At 37.4% G+C, this 27,560-nt stretch overlaps 1 protein-coding gene across 2 annotated transcripts; it reads right to left on the reverse strand.

The window, feature by feature from the left end:
* Positions 1-1,603: 1,603 nt before the first annotated feature.
* On the reverse strand, positions 1,604-27,090 carry RELL1 (RELT like 1). Of its 2 annotated transcripts, XR_007766440.1 has the most exons (8): positions 26,990-27,090; positions 14,598-14,840; positions 12,697-12,768; positions 11,355-11,412; positions 8,465-8,704; positions 7,627-7,808; positions 3,852-4,126; positions 1,604-3,297 (listed from the first exon to the last, which is right to left on the reverse strand). XR_007766440.1 is itself a non-coding variant. In XM_050896495.1 (7 exons), exons 1-6 carry the CDS (start codon positions 27,075-27,077, stop codon positions 7,634-7,636), a joined length of 876 nt encoding a protein of 291 aa, XP_050752452.1. In that variant the 5' UTR covers positions 27,078-27,090; the 3' UTR covers positions 1,604-4,126; positions 7,627-7,633. The 2 variants fall into 2 exon arrangements, 1 of the variants encoding a protein (XP_050752452.1); XM_050896495.1 differs by having other exon boundaries at positions 1,604-4,126.
* Positions 27,091-27,560: the final 470 nt, after the last annotated feature.

The following is a 27,560-nucleotide window of genomic DNA, read 5'->3' on the forward strand; positions in this document are numbered from 1 at the left end:
TCTTTCCACAAGTGACACACAAAACACTTATGAGTACAGGGATCATATAAGGTATCAATTTTGTCAAGGTTTCTGTACCTGTGAAAAACAGGGAGACAGTTTAGAAAGAAAACAGCAATGAGCCACTATGGCATGCTTTTCAACTGAGGTTGTTTATAAAGAGATTCAGAAATAAAAGAAAAATGCTTTAATCCTTACCATGTTTCAAAAATACATTGCACACGTGCTCTGTGCTTTTTACAAGTAAAATCAGATTTTATTAAAGATAGAAGTAGCTCCCTTATCTGTTTTGCTACAGCAGCATGAGGTAGGATCCTGAATTTTGGCATAATGCTCGACTAAAAAAATAAAGTGTCTGTATTGGGGAAAAATAACAGAAGTATTATCCATGTAAAAAAAAATTCTGTCTGGAAAAAATTCTTCACATTTCTTTTGAGGACTTCTCTGTGTCAGTCCAGTTATAATAGAATTTCTCAAACTTCAATACAGCAATCCTCTTGTATTTCAATATGTGCACATATTATCTAATAAAAACTGTGTATTACACAAAATTACAATCTTCTCTCATCTTTTCTGGCATCAAAGTTTGTTGATATCGTTATATTTGCATTCAGTTTTAATTTCAATATAACCTGAAATTGTTACTGAAAGCATTAGGAAGTCAAGGAAAAGGGGGTGGGTAGAAACATGCTAAGGGACAAGTAGTAGTATAATATATTACTCTCAGGTTATTTTGTTATGTAGCAGAAAAAAGGAACAAAAAAAAAAAATCCCTGAAAATGAGAATCAGAAAAGCATGTTCAATTTCCAGAAGCTTCATGATCAGCAGTGTCTCGATTCTCTTTGAAAATTAAGGCCTGGAGGGATTTTTTTTTTTTTTTTAAATTCTGAATATAAACTACAGCTGTATATAAACCTCTGAAATTCAAGTACAGACCTCAAAACAGACCTTGTGTGATGCAGCTAGGAACAATGAAATAAAGTACAAAAAACCCTGATAACAGGATGGTACACTGATAATTACATCTCAGCTAGCCACAACAACTTGCTTTGAGCCTCCTTCACACTATTCATACAGCAAAACTCATTTTTAATGCCATTTACAGATCACAGTCATCTGTGAGAACGTACTGTAACAAATTAAGCATTGTAGTATCACAGAGGGACACAGGCTGAGAGGAAGCAACTGCAAAGAGCTTCCTGTCATTTGTAATTTTTCTTTCCATACCTTATGAAAACAATTGAGAATAATGACGTGTATTTTTTTAAAGCTCAATGTCAAATATAATAAAAAGTTAAAAGTCTTGAAAGTCTTGATACTTTAAAGGTAAAAGGTCTTTAATTTAATCAGATACCAGCTTGGATTAAAGCACAGATTTTCTTCTTTCCCATATAAAATATGGCACTAAAGTAATATTTGCAATTGTCCTTTCTCAAGAAAATAAAACTGCTCTGAAGTACATCACACAACAACTTAACCTTCTCACTACCTCCATAAACAAAAACTTAAGATGCAAAGAGATTGCATTATACATTAAGACTGTGCAAAGGTTAAATTTCACACAATACATGCAGGCTTAAGGAAGTCACAAGGAAGTTTAAGAATCAATATTTTTTATTTACTGCTTGGTAGTACAAAAGTTGTATATAAACTATTTTGTTAAAAATACATCTGATATGCAAATTTAAGAAAGGCAGACTAATATGGCAATGTCCATACCCCTACAAAATAGCAGAGTGTAGTGTTAAATGCAATGAAACACAGTTTCTAAATCCTCTTATTGAAGTAGCAATGCACAAATTAAATTCTTGCACATATCAGGTCTTATAATGCCTTATGTAAGTATTTTACACAGGTAAACAATGTTTTATGTATCTAACACATTTTCATTTCTTTTATTCTACATATTTCCAATGGAATCAAAATAGAAACTACTTTTAAGTTAAGTAAAAAAATACATATTTCTCTTTAAACTTTCTTCCGTCCTTTTGGCAAATTTACTCACAGTACTAACTCATCATGTATCAAAACACAATATTATCAAAATACCCCCCCTTTTTTTTTTTTTAAAAAAGCTTTTGGGACAGTCTATAACTGTATCTCCTTTCTGAAAATTATTTGAAACTGCTTGGTTTTGCCCAATACTCCCTTTTTCCAGTAACATTTTATACTCATAGCTCTCAATCTCTTGGAAACTGAAAGCTAACTAATTAAATTCTTCTAGAAACATTAGCTCTTCATACAAATAATCAAGTGAAGCTTGAAGAAGAAAAAAATTCAAGAATATTAAATGTATGCCTGTAAGGTGAGCTTGGTGTTTATGTTATATTTAAGTATTGAAGAGATTTCATAAGCCAGGTTTAAATTAATGGGAGCAGGGACGCCAAACACTCAAATTCCAGTGCTGGCCAAACAGTTATTTTGGGTTCTCAAGGATGGACAATTATATCTAAAAATATCCATTTTAAAAGGAATAATAAACCATTTATTCTTTTCAGAGCTTTGGTGGGTTGTGGGGGGGTTTCTTTGGCAAATATAGCATCAGTGAAAAGTATATACTGATAGGTCCAGTCAGTATCTCGTGGATGCAAGTAGAAGGAAGACCATCAGCAGCGCATACTTTCAGCAAGAGTGAAATAAACTAGATGTTTCCTGACATGATGTGGGAGTATCTAGTACATAAGCAAGAAGACTAATTTTTGTACACATTGATTGTTAACACTCCATAAACTCAAGAAACCTGATTCTCAGATCTGAAGGAGAATGAAGGAGAAACAGTTTAGAGCACTTGGACTAAAAGGATTGAAAGTATTAATTTAAAACAAATCAATTCCAAAACAAACACTGATTTTCATTGAGTTCATAAAGCAGATTAAGTTACTTTATAGTTCTCAGAATATAGTGCAATCTCTACTAAAATGCATTACATTAGAGCTTATATTCTTAGGCACTCAGAACAAATGTTACTTTTCAGTTTCTGTTACACAGCAAAGTTTGCTGAAGTATTGCAAAGATCCCCTCCCAAAAACAAGTAACAGGACAAGCAGAGATCATGATAAGTAGACACAAAGAATTAACACCACAAAACCATCACTGGTATTTTTAGCAGTAAGTCACACTTAAAATATGAAAGGAGTGACACTGACTTAAGATTTTGGTGCCAATGAAAATAGCTACCCTCAGTCCAATAAAGCCACTCTGAAGTACTTTAGTATATACTCCATAAATTTTTAATGCCAAATATTCCATATCCTTATCTAATGGTTGAAACATGTTGCCTTAGCTTAAAAAGGAACCTGTGGGTAAAAACAAAAGAGAAAGGCAAAACTATTAGGCATTCTTCAAACACGAGTGAGTAGTTACAAGAAAATGGGAGAACAAGTGGTGTTGAGGAAAGTAACCTTCCCAAGAGCTCACCCAACTGCATAGAAAAAGATGCTCTTCAGCCTATGTTAAGTAGTAAGGGGGAGGTAAGGTGGGGAAGACAACAATTTAATTTAACATCTGCATATAGCTGAACCACTCTGTCCTGTGAAGTGCCCTTCACAGAATCCGAGGACTTAGGTACTAAAGGCACACATGCAGATTTTGGCTGACATAATTATTTCCTTGTATGTTTTGCTCAGCTACTAGCAGTTAGATTAAAAAAATATTTTCATCTTCCAAAGGCTTGCTTTTATCTTCAGCAAACACTTGTCAATTCTGGAGGGGAAGAACAGAGGAGAAAAATCCAGATGCACCAGAGGGCTGAACACAGTTTATCCACAGGGTAATCATATTACTCATAATATTTAGCTCATTAAAAATGCTTAAGTACAACAACATTAAGATTATTTGATAAGGCTTTTACCTTTCCTGTCCAAAAACTTATATGTATTTTTTCTTTCCAAGATGAAGCCCAACATTTGGTATGACGTCCACACAGCTCAAGAGTATTTAAGTGTCTAAATCTTACAGATTTTACTGGTGAAAAACCATTAAGTGTTTAACCTTGCATGGATGCCATCACAGAACTTGTAAAATGCTACAGTGCCATAAATACATTTCCTTAAATAGTATGCATCTCTTGGGAGTTTTCAGTTTTCTCCAAAGTGCTAGCAGACAAGCTTCTTCTAAAAGTTCCACCTGCAAGAGAAGAAAACAATTCTAAAAATAAGCCTAAATAGCAAAATTAGTTTTAGGATGAACACATCAATTAAAAAGTTAGCAGATGTTCTGAAATGGAAAAAAATGCCACAATCGCATGAAGTGGTTGCTGTGCATTGCAAGTTTAGCATGTGAAATCCTGAAGGAGAGGAACTAAAAATTCAGCTGGTACTCATGAAAAGGATGGACAAACACATAGACAAACTGATAAATCACATCACAGTGCAAAGCACACACAGCTTTGAAAAGGATACTAGGAATGGAAAATGTTACGTAGCTTCAGTGCACCAGTACCTTAAGTTTTTGTTTATCCAGTAGCTCACAATGGATGTGCAAGAGCTCAACTCAAAATTTTGACTTCAACTATCAGCTGTATATCTACTACTTTTTTATGTGCCACTAAGCGTATTTTAAATAAATGTAACTGATGAAATGGAGTCTGCTGAGAACATGGACCTTTGAGACGTGGAGAACACATGCTACGACTTCAAATGATGCAGCCAGCAAGACACTAGGATAAGCTGAAACACTGTAGAGGTCGCTTCAAGAAAATACTAAGAACATGTCAGTTTAGGGGAAAAAAAACCCTGAACTCGAGAGTAGCAATGAACACAAGCAACCAGCAATATTATGTCATTCAGGTACTGCCCAACCCAGGAATTCCATCTCATACAGGAACTCTCAGGAACAGCGGTTAAAGTCAGGCCACAAAGCACAAATCTACTGCCTCCAAATGCCAGAACAAACCTTTTCTGGCAGCAGTTACACACACATTTGTGTCTGCCTTCTTCCTCTGCATCTGAAGACCTGAGCCAAATTCTCCAAAACTATATGCTTTTTATCATAAATTTATTGTCTGGAGGCACAGAAGTCTTAAATGCTCCTTATCTGTTCAGTTTCAGTAAATTAAGCTATAATAATTTATTAGAAGTGTGAAATAAGTAACTGAAGTAAAGGTCTAACTACTACCTGTTTATATATGAACAGCTTTTCATGGCAGTGGACAAAAACTGATCTAGAACCATGCTAGGGAACAGTATCATAGTCTTTCAAGCAAGATCTGTGTATTTTTTGTAGTGCACATCAAACAGGCCTGGCTAGTTTCCCAGATGATTTACAAAATAGTCCTGTTGGACTGGAGCGACCTTTACAAGAGATTCCCCAGAGCCATTTCTCTGCTATTAGAACATTTGTTTTCAGAAAGGGCAATACTTTAATCCTAAGGGAGGTTCTACAATAAAAAGCTGCCATAGATGGACATTTAATTTTTTTATAGCTATACTATCATATCTCTCTAGAGAACAGCTTATTTTTAGATTAAAGTACTAATGGTTTAAATTTAGAGAACAACTTCTAGGTAATTACAGGGAACAGCTTTCTTATTTAGGAGAGGAAAGAAAAAATTAGAAAGAAAACTGAACTACAAAATATTTTTAGAGTGATTTCAAAAGATTTTTTTTTTTTTAAATCAAAGTGCACTGGAATTAACTTTATTTTCATATATGCCCTTTTCTTTCTATTTCTAATGTTTAAAGAGAAGACAACTAGTCTGCCTTTAAGTCAAAAATCATATTACAAACTGTCTGATCATATCATTACAGATATAGAAAAGAAAAAAAAAAATAGTCACAGGAGTAAGAAAACAATTAGCTGGGCATGAAAATGCCAACGCAGCCAGTGAAGGAAGAGGTTATCTCCTATCGCATGTAGCTTATATTGATTTTTAAAAAGGGAAGAAAGGAAAAAGAAACCACACCAACAAAAAAAAACCTGAGCACCAGGACGTAATTCTGAATCAGAAAATAAGAGTAAAGTTTGTCTTTCACTGACATCTGTAGATCCTTCACAGATTACAGAGCAGCAATGAGACAGCAGCCACTAGAAAAGCTATGATTTGCCAAAATTTGCCACAGAACAAAAAGCAAAACAAAAAACCCCAACCATCCTTACAGTCTATCACCTACCTCCAAGGCAGGGCCAGCCGTATTTACCCTGGCTTTGACAAGCAGTTTATTCCAACTTCTTAATTTTTGAAACCTGAACTCCACCTCCTTGCAAATTAGCCTATTTACCTTCTTACCCACTGAGCAAAAAGAACAATTTACCTCATTACCCTCCACAGCTTTTTAAACATTTGGAAGCATACCACATCTCCAAGTCTTTCTTCTTCTATGGCAATGGTTCCAAAAAATTGAGTATAATTTAATGATGAGGCACAGTCTCCAGACAAATACACTCTGCTTAGTTCAACAGTCATACCTCTGCTGCCAGTAAAAGTTGGGAGGAAGTATCCCATTGCGTACCAGCTCTCTACTTTGTCTTCCTTTCTAAATGGATACAATTACAGAATGCTTTCTTAACGAATAAACAATAGATATAAAGAAAAGGCCACATCTTGCACCTTGGCCTTTCAGAATTTAACCTCAAGACACTCGAGGGGTTTTGGGTCTTGTTACATTTTTAAACATATCCAATTTCCACTTGTGCATTTCCCTCTTACATTTGAAGTTACTGAGAGTTTGAAACTGGACTGAGCTGACACAACACGACTTTATCCTCTCTCAGCATACAGAGAGTTTGGCACTATGCACTTTGTTCACTTTCTTCAAATCCAGTGCCTTTACTTTGTCACCCTAGAACCACTTTCTTCCCCAAGGGTCAAGCTCTGTATTTTGAATCACATTTGTGTAAAATCACCTTTCCCCTTCAGATTATCAATCAGTGTGTCATCAGTTAGAAGCAAACCATATTAACTTACAGGGTTTTTTTCTCTGACATGCTAAACTTAAAAAAAAAAAAGTCATCAGGGGTGCGTTCCAAAACCATGCCGGACACATTTTTGACATGCTTAATGGGGTACCTCAAGCAATCCACTGAAGTTTAATGACTCACAAGAAAACCCCAACCTCCTGGCTTAGTAACCTACCATAGATCCCTGCGACACGAGCATTTTCATGTGTCTCCATTCTTATTAGCCAAAGCTCCACTGATCTATCAGAGAAGTATCTAGTCAGCAGTCACCTTAGACAAGCACACAGTACAGGGCAGCAAGCATAAGGAAGAAGCACTGTAGTTATTCCAGTGATGCAGCTGTCAGCAGCATTTGTTTCTTTTGGGTAATAAGCACATTGCCACTAAATCTGAACCATCGTTTATTGCCAAAAATTAATATGCAGATGTTTTATTTCTTGGACCAGAGATGCCACCTCCACAAAGTAGTTTTTATTTCAACATCTACTCTAATTACAAAGTCTAAATAAACAATTAGATAAGAATTTGGTGGATAATTTAGCCTTTACCAATTTATCATTAACTGAGTGATCAAATATAATTTTTGCAGACTTCTGTAGAAACTTTTGAAATGGAAAGATGAGTTTTCACGCAGAACTGATACATTTTCAACTTCATTTCTCTTTACTGACTATCGTCACTTACTTCACAACGTACCACTTTCAATATGAGTTCCCAGTGATTGATACCTGCAGTTTACTCTGAGCTTCTCCTCTCCTCCTGTTTCACAGGCGTGGCAGGTGCTTCACTCGCTTCCTGTTTCGCAGGCATGGCAGGCATATCGCCATTGACACTCTCCACACCAGTAACAGACATCAAGCTTTTCCGTTCTTTGGAATTTGATTTGTGCTCCACTTTTGTGACTCTAAATCTGAGGTAAGCAAAAGAAACATTCAGCTGTACTTTCCCAGAGATTAGTTCTCAGTACCCAGTGTATGGACAGGAACACATTTTCAGGTCCCAAGACCTAGACATCAGAGCAGACACCCACACGGACCCAGCTTCCCTTCAGAGCAATCTTCCTTCCTATTACCTACATGTACTTTTAATACTCACTACTGCTGAATCACACTTTCTCAGGGAATTGTGTTTTAAAGCAGAATCCACAGACTTCATACTACTTCTTAGAACAGTAATTTTCTAAGACAACTACAACATAAGCTAGGAATGTAAAATAACAAAAGAATAAAGTGGTTTCTATAGCTCACACTTACTTGAGAATTATCAAATTCAGAAACAGAGGAATTTATTAGTGTGCAATCCTTGTTTCTTTTTAGCCAGTATCAATAGAGTGATAGCTTTGGATTTATACCCACAGTAAATCCCCATCTATTTACATAGCTCTTAAAAAAAAAAAAAACCACACATTTACTTCTTCCAGAAATAACTTCAGTCTAAGAGTAACAGGGTTACAGAAAAACAATCACTGATGCTATAAACAGAGTAGAATCAATGGATATCTGATCCAACATGGGCCACTGTAGTGTCCCTAAGAAAAGTATACAAATAAAATGACCTAAGTCTTACCTTCCCACAGAAAGGACTGTAACTTCTCCAAGACGACTTCTTCTGTGCTCTTTAGATTTGTGAGCTGGCTTTATAAGGTGCCATCGTTTGTGGCTACAACGAGTACAAACATCCTTTTCTACTACCCCTCCAACAGTATGGAAGTGATGGCCTTTGCAGCTGTGTTTAAACGGAACAACACCAGGTGACAAAGGAGACCCTGGACTTGTTGGACTCCCAGGAGAGGTAGGAGATACAGGGCTGTGAGAAAGAGTATAAAGGAAATTTAATGTTTACTATAAAATCCTATTTCTTAAAAAGGAAAAAAAGGATAAAATATAACCTTCAGTTATGTCTAGCGAATAGCTATTTTTTTCAGGGACCGTTTATTTGTGAGGATGTTTGGTTTAAGGTTCCCTCCGATTATTTTTGCAGTTAAAGTCATTTCCATAAATTAATTCAGCTGCAGTCATGTGGTTAAGGTAACTAACACAAAGGGCAAGGAAATGAAAAAAAAAAAAATCAGACTAAAATAGAAGAGAACAGGTTACATGAACTTATACTGATGAAGACATCTAATTAGCTGATGCAATTCACACTTGGAGAACTATGGAAAGTATTTCAGAATTGTTACAGTATCTCTAAGAGCTCACAGAATAAGAGCATAGTCCCAGAATATTGCTAAGAGGCAAAACTAAAATGTCTGCCATGAAGAGAAAAGGAATCAACAGATCATTCAGCTTAAGCTTCAGAAAAACGTTTTTTTTTTAAAGTACCTAGAAAGAAAGAAAAAGCAGTACAACCACCAAAAGGCATTTATTGAGAATATCTAATCAAATCAATCTAATTTTCTTCTAAAACAGAAAAGCAGATAGCATAGATAGAAACCACAAGATGTACTTTTTTGGACTTCAGCAACAATTTTGAGACTGTCTTGCAACACATTCTCTTAAAGCAAGCTAGGGCTCAGTGCATTAAATGAGAAGTTACTGTAGCGTAAGCTAGCACACCTTGTTTTAAAAAAAAAAAAAAAGACAAAGACATACCAGAAAGTTATATATCAGTAGCTTCCTATGAAACTGGAAAGACATACTAAATGTGGTTATTCTGGTCCTGATGATACTCAGTGTTTTAAATAGTTCCTTGGGTAATGGAATAGAAGAATAGCTAAAGTACCCATAAACTTTGGGTCACCCATAGTAACTGTAGAGGACAAGATGAGAAATTAGGACGATCAGAGGAGAGCATGTGTGTGAAAGACACCTTCACACATACATAAATCTTATTAAAAATACTGATGTATTGCAGGAAGGACAACACAAATTTCAGTGCTTTAGCAGAAAAACTTTACAAACCCAGATTAAAAAGCAACTAGCCAGATGACCATTCTTCAGAAAAAGAAGGTGAAGATCACAAGCTGAACATGAATCATTATGATGATGTTGCTTAAAAAGGACAAATTTCACAGTGGAAATAATGGGAGTATAACCTGTGAACCTAAAGTTACATTACTTAGCATTAATCATGCCTCAGCTGATCGTTCCATCCAGTTTTAGAAATGTTACTTCAAGAAAAATACTAACAAACTGAAGAGACTCCAAAGGAGAACAGAAGGAACAAACTAAAGAAATAAAACATGCTGTAAAAGACTGGAGTTACTTGGATACTTATTTTCAAAACAAAAATATTGACAGGAGACATTTAATGATCTTCAAATAAGTAAGAGAATGCTATTAAGGGAAATAAAATCTGTTCAACATCTGAAGCAAAGACAGGAACTAATGGCTTTAAGTGGCAGAAGTGCAGATTTTACTTAGCCATTACTATTCCTATCATTAGGAAGCGTTTCATAGTGCACCAAACTTACAAAGAAATACAGTGGATTTGCACTTGAGTTACTAAAGCTTTATAGGAGTATCTGTCAGAAATGATGTAAGAGCAAACAATCATTTTTCCCTTCCCCTTACTTTTTGTATTTTAATTCACCACTGAACAACAGCCTAAAACTCCCAAAGTAACATCACACATGCCTACGCAAAAAGATTGAGTTAAAATTCAAACAAATATTTCTGCTGCACGATAAAAGTTTAAAACTAATTCCTATACTTGAGAACTCCTCTCGTAAGTTCAATTTTTTTCCTTCAATAACCAAGCCTCTCACCATTGAAACAGGTGACAAACGGTTGCATACTCAACTCTTTGTTTTGCTAAAACTATACACTCCCATTTCTTCTTTTATTAGTGACACAGTACTACCTGAACCTTCATCTTCTCTGCCTTAAATATGAACACAGGGTTACATATGAAGAGTATTCAGAGTAGTACAGATACAGTTTAAAGGTACTTATGTACAGATATAAGTACTTTTACACAAATGATGCATCTATAACTCAAGGGCTGAACTACTTTCTCTACATAATTCTCCAAATAGGTGTGTAGTGAAAAAAAATAAGAGGCAGGTCAGCCAATGTATATTACTACAATTCTAAAGAAAAAAGTAAACCAGAAGGAGACATAGAAAGAGATGTCTATTTTAAGTTAGCATCCACACAAACGAAATGAGCACTGCTTCTGTTCTTTCAAGTCAGAGTAGCTTTGGACTAAGCCAACTTGTAAGTAACTTCACTCTAAAGTAAACAAGTATTTGCAGCCTCTGTAAATCCTGAGCCCAAAAAGCAATAAATCCATATCACACACCTAGAACACATAACCAGAAGAGCCAGTTACTAACCCAGGGCATACATTAAAATTTAGTGACTCAGAGACACCACAAGGAAATCAAAGTATTATCCTCTTAGCTAATAACTCAACAAAGTGATGTAGTCTTAAAAGCGCTCAGGAAATAAAATCCTTTGAAAGGGTATGTTTTTAGTTGCCTCAGGAAACATGCATTAAAAAGATGAGTAATTACCTTTCAGGTTCAAAGACACTGCTATCTGCTACCATGGCCTTTAACACATCAGCATTTGCTGCAATGAGAATAAATAGAACTCTTCAAAAGTGTACAGCTCTAACTTCAGAAAAAACAAACAGCAAAATTAAAGGTCCTCAAAGAAATTTCATCTAAAAGAAAGATAACTGCATTATGTATATCTCCAAAAAGGCATGAGAGAGAATTATGCAAAAAAATGTTAATATAATTCTATGGGATTTTCTTAACATGAGCTACTAAAATTACAGTTCATATTGCACTCAAAGCTCTGCTCCAATACAAGCCATGTAACGTAGCCATCTGCACAACACTCCCAAACAAGATCTCTGACAATTTTAAAACATCCATTTGACCACAGAGTATCATCACCTCACATGTATAGAGCAACCTCAGATTAAAAACAACCGTTTAAGTGAGCCCTACAAAATACAAATTAATTATCAGCCAAGAACTACCGATTGCTCACATATTCTAAAAAACACATGGGGCACCTAATCCCAACGTCAAGGGAAAATACACACACTCAAAGCCCTAACAGTTATTAAGGAAAAAAAAAAACCACACTCCCACAAACAAACCCAAAAATACAACTTTTCCAGAGGACTGCTCTTCATTCAGAAGTAACTCAAAGCCAGTTCAATGCTTAGGAGAACTTTGATTTATACAAATATAAAATTAAAAGGCTAAAGGTTCTTGTACTATAAAAACATGCAGTCTCCTAAATGTTTCTTCTACTGGGCAAATACATTCTGAACTAACCATGCATTCCATGGGCTGCTTAACTGTGATTTTATTTTTTCAGTCATATCTTCTTCTTTATCCTTTACTTTGCACACACAGGGCATGAAGATGATATGTCCAAAATTCAACATTAGGGCTAGTCTACCCTATTGTCTCAGTTATGCACAAACCTTTCATCAGACAACAGCTGCAGGAATCATTTCAAGACAAAAAGTTTAATCTAGTCAAAACATAAAAATTTCACATGCTTTAAACATTGCCATTAAGAAAGCAACCTTGAGCTTTTATTTCACAAACAAAACAAAAGGATGAACCAAAAAAATCAAACACACAAATAGTTAAAATATCAAGAAATGCATGAACCAAACCTACCATACAAAATAATTTTCAGGGAAGCAAAAAAATTCCCTATTTTGTTTGAAGTTATTGCCTTCTGAAGGCAATCTCAAAGAGTTAAGCATGTACAAAATGGTTATTAAATGAAAACGCATGAACATATCATACTTCAGAATATCTGAAAAAACATTTGTTATAGAACACCATCACAAAGGCTCATAACTTCAATAGCACAATACTATACCTTCATTTTTCATAATGTAGTTAACAATTTGTCCCACAGTGTCGCTATTCTCATTTATAGTTTCATTCATTTCTGTGCAAGGAAATAAATATGTCGTCAATATCTTGGCCTTCCAAATCAAGAATTGAATTATTTTAAAACAAAGTAGAAACAAAAAAAACAAGCCAAAACAAAAACAAACACACACTAGAAAAAGTTACATAAAAAAAGACAAGACCTATTGTCGCTTTGGAGGGAAAGCTTAGATAAGATTTTTTAGTCCTTATTCAGGAAAAACCTAAACACAAGTTCATGGAATCTACACATCAGCTCTACCATATTCATCTAAGACTTGAATAAACTCAATATTTTCACAAGTGTACGCCAAAATTCCTTCTCTAGCTAGCAAGGAGAAGACAAACAACAGAGCAGCATTTCTAATCCTAACAATAGGGAGGAAAAACAAACAAAAAAAAAAATCAGTAATGTCTCAAGTCACTATTTTAAAATAGGTATTATCGGCTTCTAGTATGAGAGGGATTCAATTTAAGCTTTTCACCACATCTACAAGGACATAACATTTGATTTTTTTAATTAAAAAAAATTCTCATATAACTACAGGAGCAAGGGATTTAAGAAAGAAACCTCATGACCATACTTAATACTTCTGGAATCAATTACACCCATTAACAATATTAGACGCTTCCCCAGAATAACCTCAGAAGGCAGAGAAAGATTGGGGAGAGAGATAGAACAATGAAGAGGCACAGCTCTGGCCTTTCCTAACAATTGTTATGACTAGCTTTATAAAAAAAAATAAAAAAAAAAACCAACCACAGGATTGAGGCAAGTTTGATAGGTGAGACCCTAAATTTGTCTCTAAGTAGTAAATTAGGGGCTTCCCCATCTCTGTACTCATGCTTCATCTTCATCCTAATACCTGCAACTTTGCAATGCAACTTAGACACAGCTCCTTCCCCAAACTAAGAACTAAAAGTTGTTCCCCTTTCATTACCGCTCACCTTGCTGTTACCACTCAGGTGAACTAACAGATCAGATAGTCCCACTCACGGCGTACATGCCCCAGGCAGTAACTGCTTAAGAACATACTGACACCCACATGGCTCTACCCTTACCACAGAGCCACTGTAATTTGCACTTATTATGAACCTACTGACAGTAATTAATTGGGAGAAAGGAAAAGGCCCAAAGTATTTACAAGTGACTTGGCCCTTGTATTTACTTAGCCAAATGCTATACTGGGTTACTATAGCCCTTCCCAAGTGATAACACTCTTTTCTTGGTGTTTTTTTTTCAAGTAAGAGTAGATGGGAATAAGGAACCATAAAAACAAGAGCACAAACGAACAAACATTACAACAAAAATAAAGGTATCTTTAAGAAAAAATTATAAGCAGCACACATTACATAAAACAGAACATAGACACTCAGTCCAAAGGTTCAGTTTTATAATGAGAGGGGAGATAAGAATGACAGCACAACAGGAACAAATTAAGATAGCTAAAGATAAAACTAAGATTTTAGGCTTTAAATGGCAGCTTTTTGTCACTCCTCAGAATTATATATAATAATACTTTGTTGCTAACAGCATGTGGAATGCAGAAAAGCAATCTGGTGACTCCAATTGCAGTCTATAGTTGCAAACAAATATACTGGATACTTTGATCCCTCTGTAAGCTCTTAATTGATGTTAGAGGACTTGCATGGGAAATTGGAACACTCCTAGTTTTGACTGGCAAAGATCAAAACCCAACAGACATATAACGGTAATAAAAATAGTTTTCTTAACATTGTTTTGGTGTCAAATATAGACAGAGAAATGACAGAAGTCTCACGATAAATTATTCCACAGTAGTTGCAATGTGCAGAAATAGGAAGTTGTTTATTAGACTTGTTGATTACCTATTTTTTCATCAAGTTTTTCTTCTTCTACTTGTTCAGCCTCTGTTGTACAACGATATCCTTTTTTCTTAAGGACATGACAGATGAGGATCCCCAATAGACCCATGATGAAGAAAACGGGAACCAATGCAAAGGCAATATACTCTAGGTGTTCAGCCTTGCCATCATTGCCATCAGTTTTAGTTGTCAAAGTAGTTGTCTGTAAGCCATAGCTTGACCAAACCTGGAGAAACTCCCCATTACCTACATAAACAAATAAACACAGTTATTACTATACACTGTAAATCACTTCAAAGCATTTAGAAAATTATAAGCATGACCAAATCCCCATAGCATCAATGTGATGTACCTTCTGTGATGACTTTAATGGGCAACACACACTCTACTGGCTGAGAACTCACATCCATAACAGTAGATATTCCCTCTTCATAAAACAATTATAAAACATCTAACATACAAAAAACCCACATGATATTTCTTCAATATAACAGTGAAGAGCAAACAATATTCTAGCCTGATAGGCTTGTAATCTCAACAAGATGGCTCGCATATTTCACAGAAGAATAACACCACCATTGCTCCTTGTTCCCATCAGTGAGGAAAATGTTATACCATTCCTCCAGTCCTAAGTTCATGCAAAATTGCTAAAAAAACGTGGATCCTTCCCTAATATGAAAGTAAGTACAGGATTTAGTATTGACCCTTGCAAAGAAAAAGTATCAGGTGTGAGAGAAATAGCCTTGATTTTTTTCTTAACAGTGAGATTTCACAGCACGAAAGAACGAACATTTACCCTCTACTCATCAGCACAAGGTGGGCTCATTCTTCACTTGTTTAAGATTTGGAAACCATTTTGTATTTAAACTTGAAACAGGATGGGAAAGAGGCTTTTCTTTTCATTTAAAAAGAATTGAAGTTGCAGCATAGGCACACACTAACTCTATACCCACAATTAAGCATTTTTGTTTCATTTCAGCTCTGAATTTAACAGATGTATATTCCATGTTATAGATTGGGCTTTTGAACTACCAAAAGTATAGAATATTTACATTAGAAGAGACCTCTGAAGTTCCTTAGTCCAAACGCTGCTAAAAGCAGCTCTGATTCGATCAGGTTGCTCAGGTAAGCTCCATCTGAAGGATGGACATTCCACAAGATTTCTGGGCAACCTGTTCCGGTATTTGCCCACTTTTATGGCCAATATACACAGATAAATTAAAATCTCAGTACCTTCTCATACATCAAATATAAAAATATACAAGTTCAACTGTTCAGCTAAATCCAACAATACACATTTGCATACTCAAAATTCCTTCCGAGCCTCTAGAGTTTCTACACACTCCCCAGCCCATATAATAAAGATTTAAATATTACTCTTCCTACATGCAAGAATATTCCTGCATTTCTACCCTCTATTCTTCTCCACTTCAGCTGAAAACAATTTTTTGGAGTAGGAAAGAATGACAACCAAGAAGACCAATAAAAAAAAAAATCTAACACTATTTCAAGATATTTTCCATCTACTTGCATTAAAATGGACAAGGCAATTCACAATCGTTCCACTAATCAAACTGGTTGAAGGAGTGAAGACTCATCAGAAAACCATTTCCATGACAGTGACACTTTCACAACAGAAATGTCTAGAACAATCAAATCCCTCCCTTTAAAAAAACAAACAAACAAAAAAACCCAGAAGCCTCCAGAAAATTGCTGAAAGATCATTATTCCACAAACACCTCTACTGCACTGACTGTATAACTAAGTTGTATTTGAAAAATACCAGTGACAGACAGCTAAGAAAAGATTTTTAAAACTGCAGTTCGGTATTTACCTTAGTTTTCTTTATATGAAAACACTAAACCTTTTATTTTTAAATAAAATAATAATAATAATATTTTAAAATACTTTTATTTTTAAAGTATTTCTGAATTTTTCAGGACAGTCTTGAATTGTCAGTTCAGCAGTAATACACAAGACTTGCTCAAAGTGAAAAAACACTGGAACTTCTTTGAAATAACAACTGATAAACCCTCAATTAGCAAAAAGAAAAAAAGATATGTTAAGCATTTCTCTGAACTAATTTTCTAGACAATAGTAGAAATGCAGAAAAATGGAAAGAAATGCAAACAAACAACTGAACAGATCACAAGGCCAAATGTTAAAACAAAATCTCAGGATGTTTGCTTGGGACAAAGCCGGATGGTCTAGCTTGCTTCCAAAACCAAAAGAGGAAGCTATTCACTTTTAAGAGAAGCTAGCAATCCTACAAATAATTGTATGCAGAATTTACTAGATACGTAACCCTTAGAAGCTTTAACTTATGCCAGAGTAGGACAATTGAACAATATATACAATTTAACACTTTAAGGCTGCAATTGTTTTACACTACAAGGAAACAAAAGACAGGAAAGGGTAATGGACACAATCATATAACTGAGAAAGTTGATCTTACATACAGTTTATTTGCTTTCTAAGAATTTATAATTTATGTTTTTAAATACCAAAATAAAATAGTTATAATTTTTTTTTTTATTTTTGCTAACTCATCAGGTAGCAACAGCTATGAAGTCCCCCACTTAATCACACAAAGTAGCTTAATTTACTTCCCAGGAAGGAGAAAAGCCATCACACCAGAGAAGTATTTTTTTGATGAGTACATCTCAGAATCTAAGAAATCCAACTTAAACAGTATACATCACAAGCTCAGAAGCATATTAATAAATAAGCACCCTTCATGTTCAAATATAAGACAAAAATAGGCAGATGCTTTGGATTTTGCTGCACATTATCCATTAAGAATGAATGGCAAAGACCTACTACACTATTTCTAAGACATCAACAGCCACTTACTAGTCAAGCTAAAAGGTGGAAGGGCCACGAAATGAATCTGACTCGACTTTTTAGGTTTTCTACCTCTCTTTGTGGCAAGAGTGGCATGCATTGCCCAAACAAATAACATCTCTCAGTATTTTCTCCATAACCGTGGTAGGTAATTCCCACTTCAAACCTAGCAAGCAAGTGGGCCTTATTGCATGGCTAAAGGCCCATGCTTCAGACTCTCCAAGTTGTGGTTCATTACAATTTCTCCAAATGCAAAGTGGCTTTAAGAGGTCCCTTCCCCTTCAGTCCTTTGCTGCCCCACTGGTTGTGCTCCTGACTGTAGCCCTGAAAACAGTTTTAAACTGAATTACCGAGATGACCAGGGTTTAAGAAAAAATGCCTCAAAAAGTCTTCAATTTTTAAGCAGTCATTTTACTGAATGAGTATAACCTGTGGTTTGGCAAACTGCTCAATCAAGACAATGAAGAGACTGAGTAAGCTGAAGTAGGAGATTAAGCTACCATGAGCAAGGATAGATGAATACATCTAGAACAAGCTTTCCTAAAGTAATTGTAGTAACATGGAGCCATAGTCTCAGAGTATGCTCCAAAAATAAGGGCAGGAAGATTAATTATGTGTAAAAAAAAAAAACCACAGTATAATGTCCTACATAATTATTTTTAAATCGTCAACTTGAATTCCCATCAGCTTGACACAGCCACTGAAAACATACATGCAATTTAAAATACAAAGCTGATTCACAAAGCTGCACACAATCAACAGAAGAAAACAATTACACAAAGGAAATGGGAAAATTAATCCCAAATACTAGTAAATGTTCACAGCAAACAAGAAAAAAAAAACTATATAAACGTGAGCCAATCAAATTCACAAGAAACTTCAGCAACAAAGCTACATCACATTTTCAGAAGGACAGATCATTGCTGAGCAATCACTAAATACCATCCCCACCCTCCAAAAAAAGCAAACCATCAGAAACTACTCAGGTTGATATTCCCAGCCTAGCTAATATATATCACCTGTAAATGCTTGCACAGTAAGAACCATGGTTTGAGTTTCTTTGTTTTCTGTTTCTTTTTCTACCTACATAATCTGTTTTATGACTTAGTTTAGCACTTCTGCTCATAGACTGCCACCTGAAATACCAACGAGAAAACCTCATCAGCCACAATCTAAACTGCAGTCAAAAGGTGATGACAATCTAGACAAATTCTCAAAGGGTAGATGCAACCTATACCAGGAAAAAAACCCTGCCAGAACTGTGCCTATACAGGCACTTTTTTCCTGACAGAAGGATGTTGAAAAACTCGTCATTTATCAGCTGAATACTCTGTAGCTTAGATTAGTCCACTAATTGGATTGAGATTTAAAGAGCTTTTGAACTTTTTTTTTGAGCTTTTTTCCATTTAAAAATGCATTAACAAACATAGATACTCCAACATATCAGCCTATATAGATAAGCCTACGTGATGTTTCTTCAGTTGTCCTTAGATACCTAAAAATCTCATTCTCCCATTAAAATTCAACAAGATACACACAACTTTGCAAGGTATTCTGCTTATTACTAGTAAAACATTAAATCAGTAATATTTCTATATAAATACATAATTTACACAAAGTCCATAAACTGCTTGATGCCATTCATTTTATGTTCAGAGATGTAAAAATTCACCCAAAGCAAACCAAAAAAATCCCAGAAGAAATTAATTAGCTGGATCAAATACCTGGTGCTATGTAACCTTATAAGCAGAGTAAAGCACTCAGCTTTCATTATCAAACACCCTACACATATCAAGGAGTCTGCCCTCAAAAGCCTCAGCAGTTATGACATAATGCAAAAACAAGCCTTGCCTAGCTAATGAGCAATATATTTTATGTCCCAAGTCATAGCTACATCATTCATTGTATGTTCCCTATTCCTCTTCCCCAGAGGCATATTATGCTTATTAACAGACTGCTGATAGTCTACCTCATTCTTATGATGTATGATGTTGCTTCACAATGGTTTTTAACGACAAGTTCAGGCCATAGCAATCTTCCTTGACTCAGTCAATTCATATAGAAATTCATTTGCTTCGGTGTTTTGCTGTCCTGGCATTTTTATATACCTGTCATTGTGTACCAGTCTACATATCAAAATTACTTGAAGACGTGATCTAAATAAAAAGATTTAGGAGCAATATCCAGCATGTTTAAAGTGATGCTTAAGCTGTAGGTCACAGATTGCATTCATGCTACTAATTCAGATCCCATGTACTCCTGTTTGCATAAAAATGAATATATGTTAAGTATTTGCAAGGGACTGAAAGAGTTAACATATGTCAATGTCTCAAACGTTGTAGCAAACTAAGGTACCATCTGCATAGCAACGAGGGACCGCAGCAGCAAGAAGTAGGTGGGCATGGACACAGGGGGCATGTCGGGGGGCGCACAGCCCCGTGCTTCGACAGAGCCAGCCTGGTAACACACCGTATGTGGCCAGGGGGTCACACGAAGTTTATTTGAGGAGGGGGCTTGTAGCTCCTTGGGAAGTCCCTAAGACCACCACCCCAATAAGCCACACATGCTCAGCAGGTGACCACCACGTGTGTCAAGAACTGTCTAGAAGGAATCCATACAAGTGTTCAGGAGGCGTGACTGTGGACGACGATTAGACTATAAAAGACACAATTGCAAAGAGCCACGTTGTGCGCCCGCCACCGGAGGGCCCTAACCCAAAGCAGAGACCATCGCTGGATCCAAGGGTGGTGATACCTTTGCTTTTCTCTCCCCTTCTTCTTGTATCTCTCTTTTTCTCTGTTTTCTGATCTCATTCTGGGCACATAAGGCTAATATCGTTGCGGACCTGTCGTAGTAATATTGTTGCGAGTTTGTCATGGTTATACTGTTACAAGTTTTGCCAAGCCACTATCTGCTGTTTTCTGCCAAGTTTTAAGCAAGTTTGGAGTAAAGTTGTGATCTGATTGAACCTCTTGAGTAATTGTCATTGCTCGAGATTACCGCATAGAGAATCAAAAGGTTAACCTCACCCTCACCCACCAAGTGGGACGGGACAGTATTGAACCTGAATGTTGTCTGCCCTTACTTAATCCTTAACTAAAAAGTAAAATATAAGGACAGTGAACTTCAGACAAGTCTTTTACACTGGTTCTAATCATTATTACTCTGACAAAGATAGCGTTCTTCCATCTCAGCAATGGCTTAAGAAAATTTCACAGCACTTTTAGGAAATAGAATATAGGAGGAAAAAAGTCAGCAAGTTAATGAAAAGATATTTCATCCTTCATCAAATTGCAATTTTCACGTAGCCTAGACATATCTATTAACATTCTAGTTAAACACTGTATTCCCTCCATATTAGTAAAATAATGTTTGACCACAAAAATATTCCAAGACTACAGTGTCTTGAAGGCTGTGATAAGAATGAAGCTGAAGCAGACCATGTAAGCAAAGGTATTGCTCTGTAACAAACTTTCTTTCCCCTTAAGGTTTTAGAAACTCACAGAAAAGAGAGATGGGAGCACCTTAGAGAGGTCATCCCACTTCATCCCACTGTCAAAAAGCAGGATTAACTGTACCTAGACAACTATCTGCCAAGCGTGGCTAAAGATCCTGCAAAGGTAATAGCTTGCCCTCCACACCTATTTTCTTTCTCACTGCAAATGGAGGATCAGAACAATTCCTCCTTTAGTATCCACTACCACAATATCAGATTATGCTTGCACTGAGTTACAGAATTACTCTTTCCTTGGTTTTAGCTGCATGTACCTGAAGAGATTTCATACTTGGCATGATCACTAGGACCTCCCCAATAAGAGCCCCAGTTATCTCAAAGCTTTGCCTTTAGTGTTGATCTAAATAGACAATTCTCAAACTTTTCATAAAGCACACGAGAAATCTCTAGAAATATTTAATATTACTTAAACAACTCAGATTCTTGAAAAATAAATCCTTTTTGTAACAAAGATCAAAACTGTTTAGTTGTTACATAAACAACATAAAACTCATCATTAAAATAATGCATTATATTTATTTTTCTAAATCTCCTACACTAAACTTAATTATAATCTACATCTAGCTGATTACTTCAAGCACATTCCAGTTGTTTTTGTATTACTGAATTTACAGAAAGTAGCCCATAAATAATGATGTAATCTTCTCTCTGCTCTACTGATAAAGAATCATATTTGGTTACTCTGGATTTTGCCCATTACGCCCACGCCATTTATTTCTTATGGCATGCCTTTTAAAGAACTTTGTTTACATTTTATGAATTTGATTGTTCTAGCCATCTACCTGCTAAAAATAAGTACATACATACTCACTGTCGTCTTCTCCATAAAGTTCAAGGAGTTACGTGATCGTATTTCCTGCTTTCAGGTACAAAAATTAAATGTAGCTATCAATCTCACAGTATACAGAAATAAACTATTGTTGGCCTTAATATTAATTAATAAAGAAATTAAATACAATCAATGTACAACCTATTTAAGTACAAGACAAATGAAATATTCAGATATGGCATATGATCTGCTCAAACATCTCAGCTAAGCATAGCTGGAATGCATGTCTCAGTAGCAACATCAGCTTATGCATTTCTCCCCCTCCTCACCATTAATGTGCCAGTTCACCCATCTGTGGAAAAAGAGCAATCACTTAAGGTTCAAAATAATTTAGACAGAATATGGTTTGCTTGGGTGGTTTTTTGGTTTGGGTTTTTTTTTTCTTTTTCTTTCTTTCATACCTGGATCACTTCTAGTTCAATTCACCATGTGGACCTACACACTGTTTAAAGGGCATAATCAAAGGACTGCTTAAGCTGGCAATGCCACAAGGAGGAATGCTCAGGCAGCTGTGACCTCAGTTCACCCTGCAAGGAAAAGGCACCTGATGATCATACCTAGTGCTTCATCCTCTCCTGGCTCTAGGGGAAGTATACTTTGAACTGCATTAAACTATAACAACGCTTCCTACCTCCAGGCCGGACATCTAAGGTGGATGGATGTACGCTTTGATTTAAAGCATTCATTTTAAGTATCATTTAAAGTAAAACTTTAAGTTACACACTTCTAAATTCAGGCATAAAAATAAAGAAACTTGTTTATTAGCTCAGTTTCCTAAATACACACTAAATACCTCACTCTCAAGAATTTAAGAAAACTAACTTTATTTTTAAAAACTTACTAAGGTAATGGAGTTTTAGTGAAATTAATTAAATGCTAAAAATGGCCAGCTTATGTCCCTTGGCGTTTCAGAAGTGACGGATATTTTCTTAAAAGAAAGAAGCTCTAAATCAGCTATTTACTTTCATTTACTACATTCAACTTATTTAGATATAAAGCGTTCTACTAGAGCTGCACAGACGTTTCTGTTATCAAAGTCTAATTTCATTTTTTAGATTCTTAATTCAAGTGCTTAGCAGTGAATGTTTAGAACTCTGATGGTAATTATGTACTGATTTAATGCAGGTTTTTCATTATTTTAATGATAGTAAATTTAGCCAGAACAGTTTGCTGCGACTTCAAATTAAATATACTTTTCAAGAGTTGTCTGATTTAAATAGTATTTATCTATCCTGGACACTACAGTCAAATTGCCTTTGCATAACTAAGTAGATGAAATAACAAGTCATTTAAATCACAAGTCAAAATATATCACTGCCCAAAACAGACACACACAAAGATATTTAGGAAATGTTTGGGTTTCTCTGCCTTACCAGTAAGGTGGTAGCTACAGAAGAGACCAGGCAAACTAGAAAAGACAGCAAAGAACAGGTTAAAAAAAAAATTTTATTTTTTAGAGGAAAAAACTCTTAAGTGAAGAAAACCTATTGCCTACCATTTGCTCCGTCTATTGTTCAAGGAAATTGTACTTTAGGGAATATGCATAAACTGAATAACAAAGGAAAAACACCTATCATCGAAGAGGAACATTCAACAAGTTTGTGAATTCCGCTTAACTTCTAGCTTCCTTGTAGTAATCAGAACCTACAACCAGAAGTGAAATAAGCAGGAAGTCTGATGAGAAAAAGGAAGGCACATGATGAAAGAACATACTGACAACTAGTAACAGTACTGCCAGTTGCCTTAGAGGTTAACCAAGGTTGTTTAAGGTTTGCTGTTAAGAACAGACCTCAAAACGTTCATTAGATTTGTCAAAAGCAATATCTCAAAAAAGTGAGCAGAAGGATCAACCACGTTTCTTTAAAGCTCGTTCTAACCATACCTACTTTGAGAACACTGATAGCAAGACGCATGCAGCAAGTCTCAGGGATGACCTACTTGAATGTAATACCTAACAGCACCCTTACTACCCAAAATTGTATTCAAAACCATAAAACTGCAAGTCTTTCATAGTACCTCAAGCTGGAGCCTGCTAAGAGTCCTTAAATTAGAGGCTGAGTATTTGGCTCACTGAAGTCACCACAAAAATTGTGATTGTGGGCAAATTTTGCAGTAGGTCTGGAAAGAGAGCTTTCTACTCTGAACTCTGAGAGGTAAGTCTGCCCTGATGAGTTCTTTCCTAATCCCTACTTATTTCTGAATTACTGAAAGTGTTGATAGGGCATGTAAGTTGTCTGCAAAAAGTTTCATGCGGGCTTCCCTGAAAGCCTGGGGGTGGGGATTCAGAGAGGAGATACCTCCTGTGTAAGGACAGGTCCTATTAACAGCCAACTATAGCTAAAAGCGTTACTGTGTAATGCACGTAACCCTCAACAATTTTAAACCACCACTATTTCTACACTCCCAGATAGAGCTTGTTAGGAACAAAAAAGGAAGATCAAACCTAATAAATCATCTTGTCAGTCACCCAGTCACCCAAACAATCACACCATGAAGGCATCTGACATTAAGAATTCAATGAGAAAAACAATGAAGAGAAGAATATCTAGAGCAGTTTTGTCCTGTTGAGAAAGGGAAAAACTGCAGTATGAAGGGCAGTAACAGAGACTCAGTCCATTCCTTGTGTGTGACACAATATGTGGTTGATAATGCTGCGGAGACATATACAGAGACAAAAAGTTCATGTTTCACTGTTTACCAGTGTTAAGATTGCAGTGCTTGCGGTGTAATTGCTTTGGTCACTACTTGCGCAGCACATAGCTCCTACTGCAAAAATACAGAAGACTGATGCTTTGCATTTGCATTTCTCTTGGAAAATTTTTCCTCAGATTTCAGTTTTCAAATAAAATACGCACTGCATGCAGCTACCACACACATTTAATAAAGCACACTTCACCAGTTTGGCTGTTTAAAAAAAAAAAAAATATCCTTCCTGGACACACCAGATATTCAAAAGTATTCCATATCACAGGTAAATTTACAAGTGCAAGCAGCATCTAGCGAGCAGCATTAAATCAATGCTACCAAACACATCACATCAATGCATTTATGCAAACTAACATCCACACTAGTTTAGATGAGTCAAAAATCAATTTTAACCAAAACCAATATGTCTCCTGTGTGAAGATATAGCAGATAAACTGACAGAAAGCATTTGGCAAACTCAGAGGAAGGAAAAAATTCTTTCATAGCTTTCGCATTTCCTGCTAGACTTGCCAACTTTTAGCTTTCATAAGTACAATTCTGATCATCCAGATATACAGACTAAATTACTGCTATCGTTATTAAATCCTACCAATGCACATGGCATATTAACAGTCCTCCAGCATAACTGCCTTCAAGCTCAATAAAGCAATCCTGAGTATAAACATTTGTAAAAAGTCAGTATAAGCCTATGTATACACATCCTTTGGTTTACTGAAACATCTGTTTATACTCTCTTCAAGATGCCAGTAGTAGGTAAACTGTATAATAATCTTGACATGTAGAAACGTGCAGTAATATACCAAAGTAACAACCATCAAAAAGCAAATTAATTTACCTGTTAAAAAATATTTTACACTAAAGCAACTGAGGAGAAAAAAAAAAAAAAAAAAAAGAGATGGTCATCCTCAAGAAGAGAAGAAAACTCCACAATTCCTCTCCTTCTCTTACCTCTGCATACAAAACCTGGAAAAAATAAGAATTAGGGCCTCAGAGAGCACTAGCTACCAGTCAACACAAATTTGAAATTCAAGATGTTTAAACTCTTTCAATGAAATCGATTAGCTGGGAAAAAAAAAAGTTCTGATAATCTTTAGCACCATTTTACTGGCCCCAGTTGTGCCTAGCGGTACTTATTTCTTTCCGCTCTCCTGAAGAGAAGGATGAACTGGATGACAAGCCTTCCATTCCTCTTGCTTTTGGAAAACAAATAGCAGGTGGTAGATATCTCATTCCTTTCTGACCAAGCTGGCCTGCACCAAGTAATAGTGTACAAAATAGATGTACAATAGATGTACAAAAGTAAGTATAGAAAGACTAGAAACATTTATTGCTTAATTTTATGCTAGTAAGTATGTCCACGTTAACCGTTTCCACTAAGTTTAAAGTTTACTCTCAAACAAGCTGGTACACTCTTATCAATGTCATACCACCCAAAGGTAATAAAGCTGATCAAGTTGAAGGTCATGGCAGGTAAAAATGACCATCAGCTTAAACACAAATGTTTGAGAAGCACAGACAACACACAAAAAGGCACTTCAGACTACACAGGCAAGAAAATCAGTTTCACTTTGAGATTATTAGTACCATAACATTTGGGTTTAGATATAAACAAAGAAAATGTCATTTAAAACTAACTTCCTCTGGCACTTGTACGTGCGCGAGCGTTCTTCAGAGATCTCAAGGGTTACAGTCAACTGAATTTTCAAAATGTAAATGCTAAACCAAGTTTAATCTCACAACAGATGGTGAAGTAGAAGCAATTCTTTGATGCATTTCTATCTTGTGAGCCATCCGATTCCAGCTTAAAGTGAAATCAACTATGCAGAAGTTACCAGACTCGAGTTGGTATAGTTCATTAGAGTTTTTTTTCTTTCTTTTTTTCCGCAACTCATGGCCATACCTGACTAAATTAACAGTCCGGGGCGGGGGCTGTCGCGACATTAAGAACCGTTTTATCGCCGAAGGCACTCGCAGGGGGAACGCAGACCGCACCGGTTCTCCCAGCCCGCCTGAGCGGGACCCAGCAGCCCCCACTCCCGCCCCGAGCGCCCCCACCACCCACGGCCGCGCTCCGCTGACAGGCGGGAGAGACTTCAGCCGCTGCCGCGGCGGAGCCTCGACCTCCTCCCTGCTCGCTCCACCCGGGCTGCCCAGGGGCCAGGGCGGAGGGGGGACATGCCCCTGTCCTGCCGCTCTCCAACGGGCCGCGGCGCAGGGACTCAAACGCCAGGTACCCCCCAGTCACCGGCTTCGGCCCCGCGGCAGCGGGCGGGGGGGGGAGGCTCCCGGGGGAGAAGCAGCGGGGTCAGCCGAGGCCCCCGAGTGGCGGGAGAGGCCGGCGGGGCCCGGCAGCTCGCACTCCCCGCCGAGGTCACAGCCGGCGGCGGGAGCCCGCGGAGAGACTCCGGGGCCGCCGGGGGGGAGCGAGGGGGTCCCGGCTTGAAGCTTCTCCTCCGACACAGCTCCCACCCGCGGCGAAGGACCGAGGCCGCAGCGACCCACCGTGAGCGGAGCGGTTGCCCAGCCAGGCAGCCGTCGGGCCCAGCGAGGAAGCAGTCAGCGGGATCCTGTCCGTCACTGGCGGAGCCATGCCCGTCGCCTCGCCCGCGCTGCCTCCGCGTCGGCAGCCGCCCTGCTGCTGCCGCCGCCCGGCCCGGCCCGGCCCGGCCCAGCCCACCGGCGGCGGGGCGCGCCCTGCCCGCACGGCGCCTGCGCGCAGCCGCCGGCCCGGGGCGGTGCTGCGCCGCGCCGTAGCGTCGCGGCCTGCGTGAGGCGGGCGACGCGGGCAGTTCTCGGGTCTGGTGTGGGGGAAAAGCGAGGCTGTGCGGCGGGAAGCGGCTGCAGGCAGCGTGCCCCGGCCTGGCTTTGACGAAGGGGAAAGGCGTTGCTTACGTGCTCCTGTGAGGATTTTTCCGAGGTTCTCCCCCACCCCCAGAAGCAGTTTAATATCGCAGCTCCTAGACACGGTTTTCTGAGTCTGGCCGGCCCCCTCAGCCTGGGAAGCACAACACTGGGGCGCAGCAGGGAGGCAAGATGGTAACGGGGCATCGTGTCCTAAAGGACCCGGGGCAGG

The sequence above is a fragment of the Gymnogyps californianus genome, chromosome 4 (genome assembly GCF_018139145.2).
Source record: "Gymnogyps californianus isolate 813 chromosome 4, ASM1813914v2, whole genome shotgun sequence".
In the NCBI taxonomy this organism is placed as follows: domain Eukaryota; kingdom Metazoa; phylum Chordata; class Aves; order Accipitriformes; family Cathartidae; genus Gymnogyps; species Gymnogyps californianus.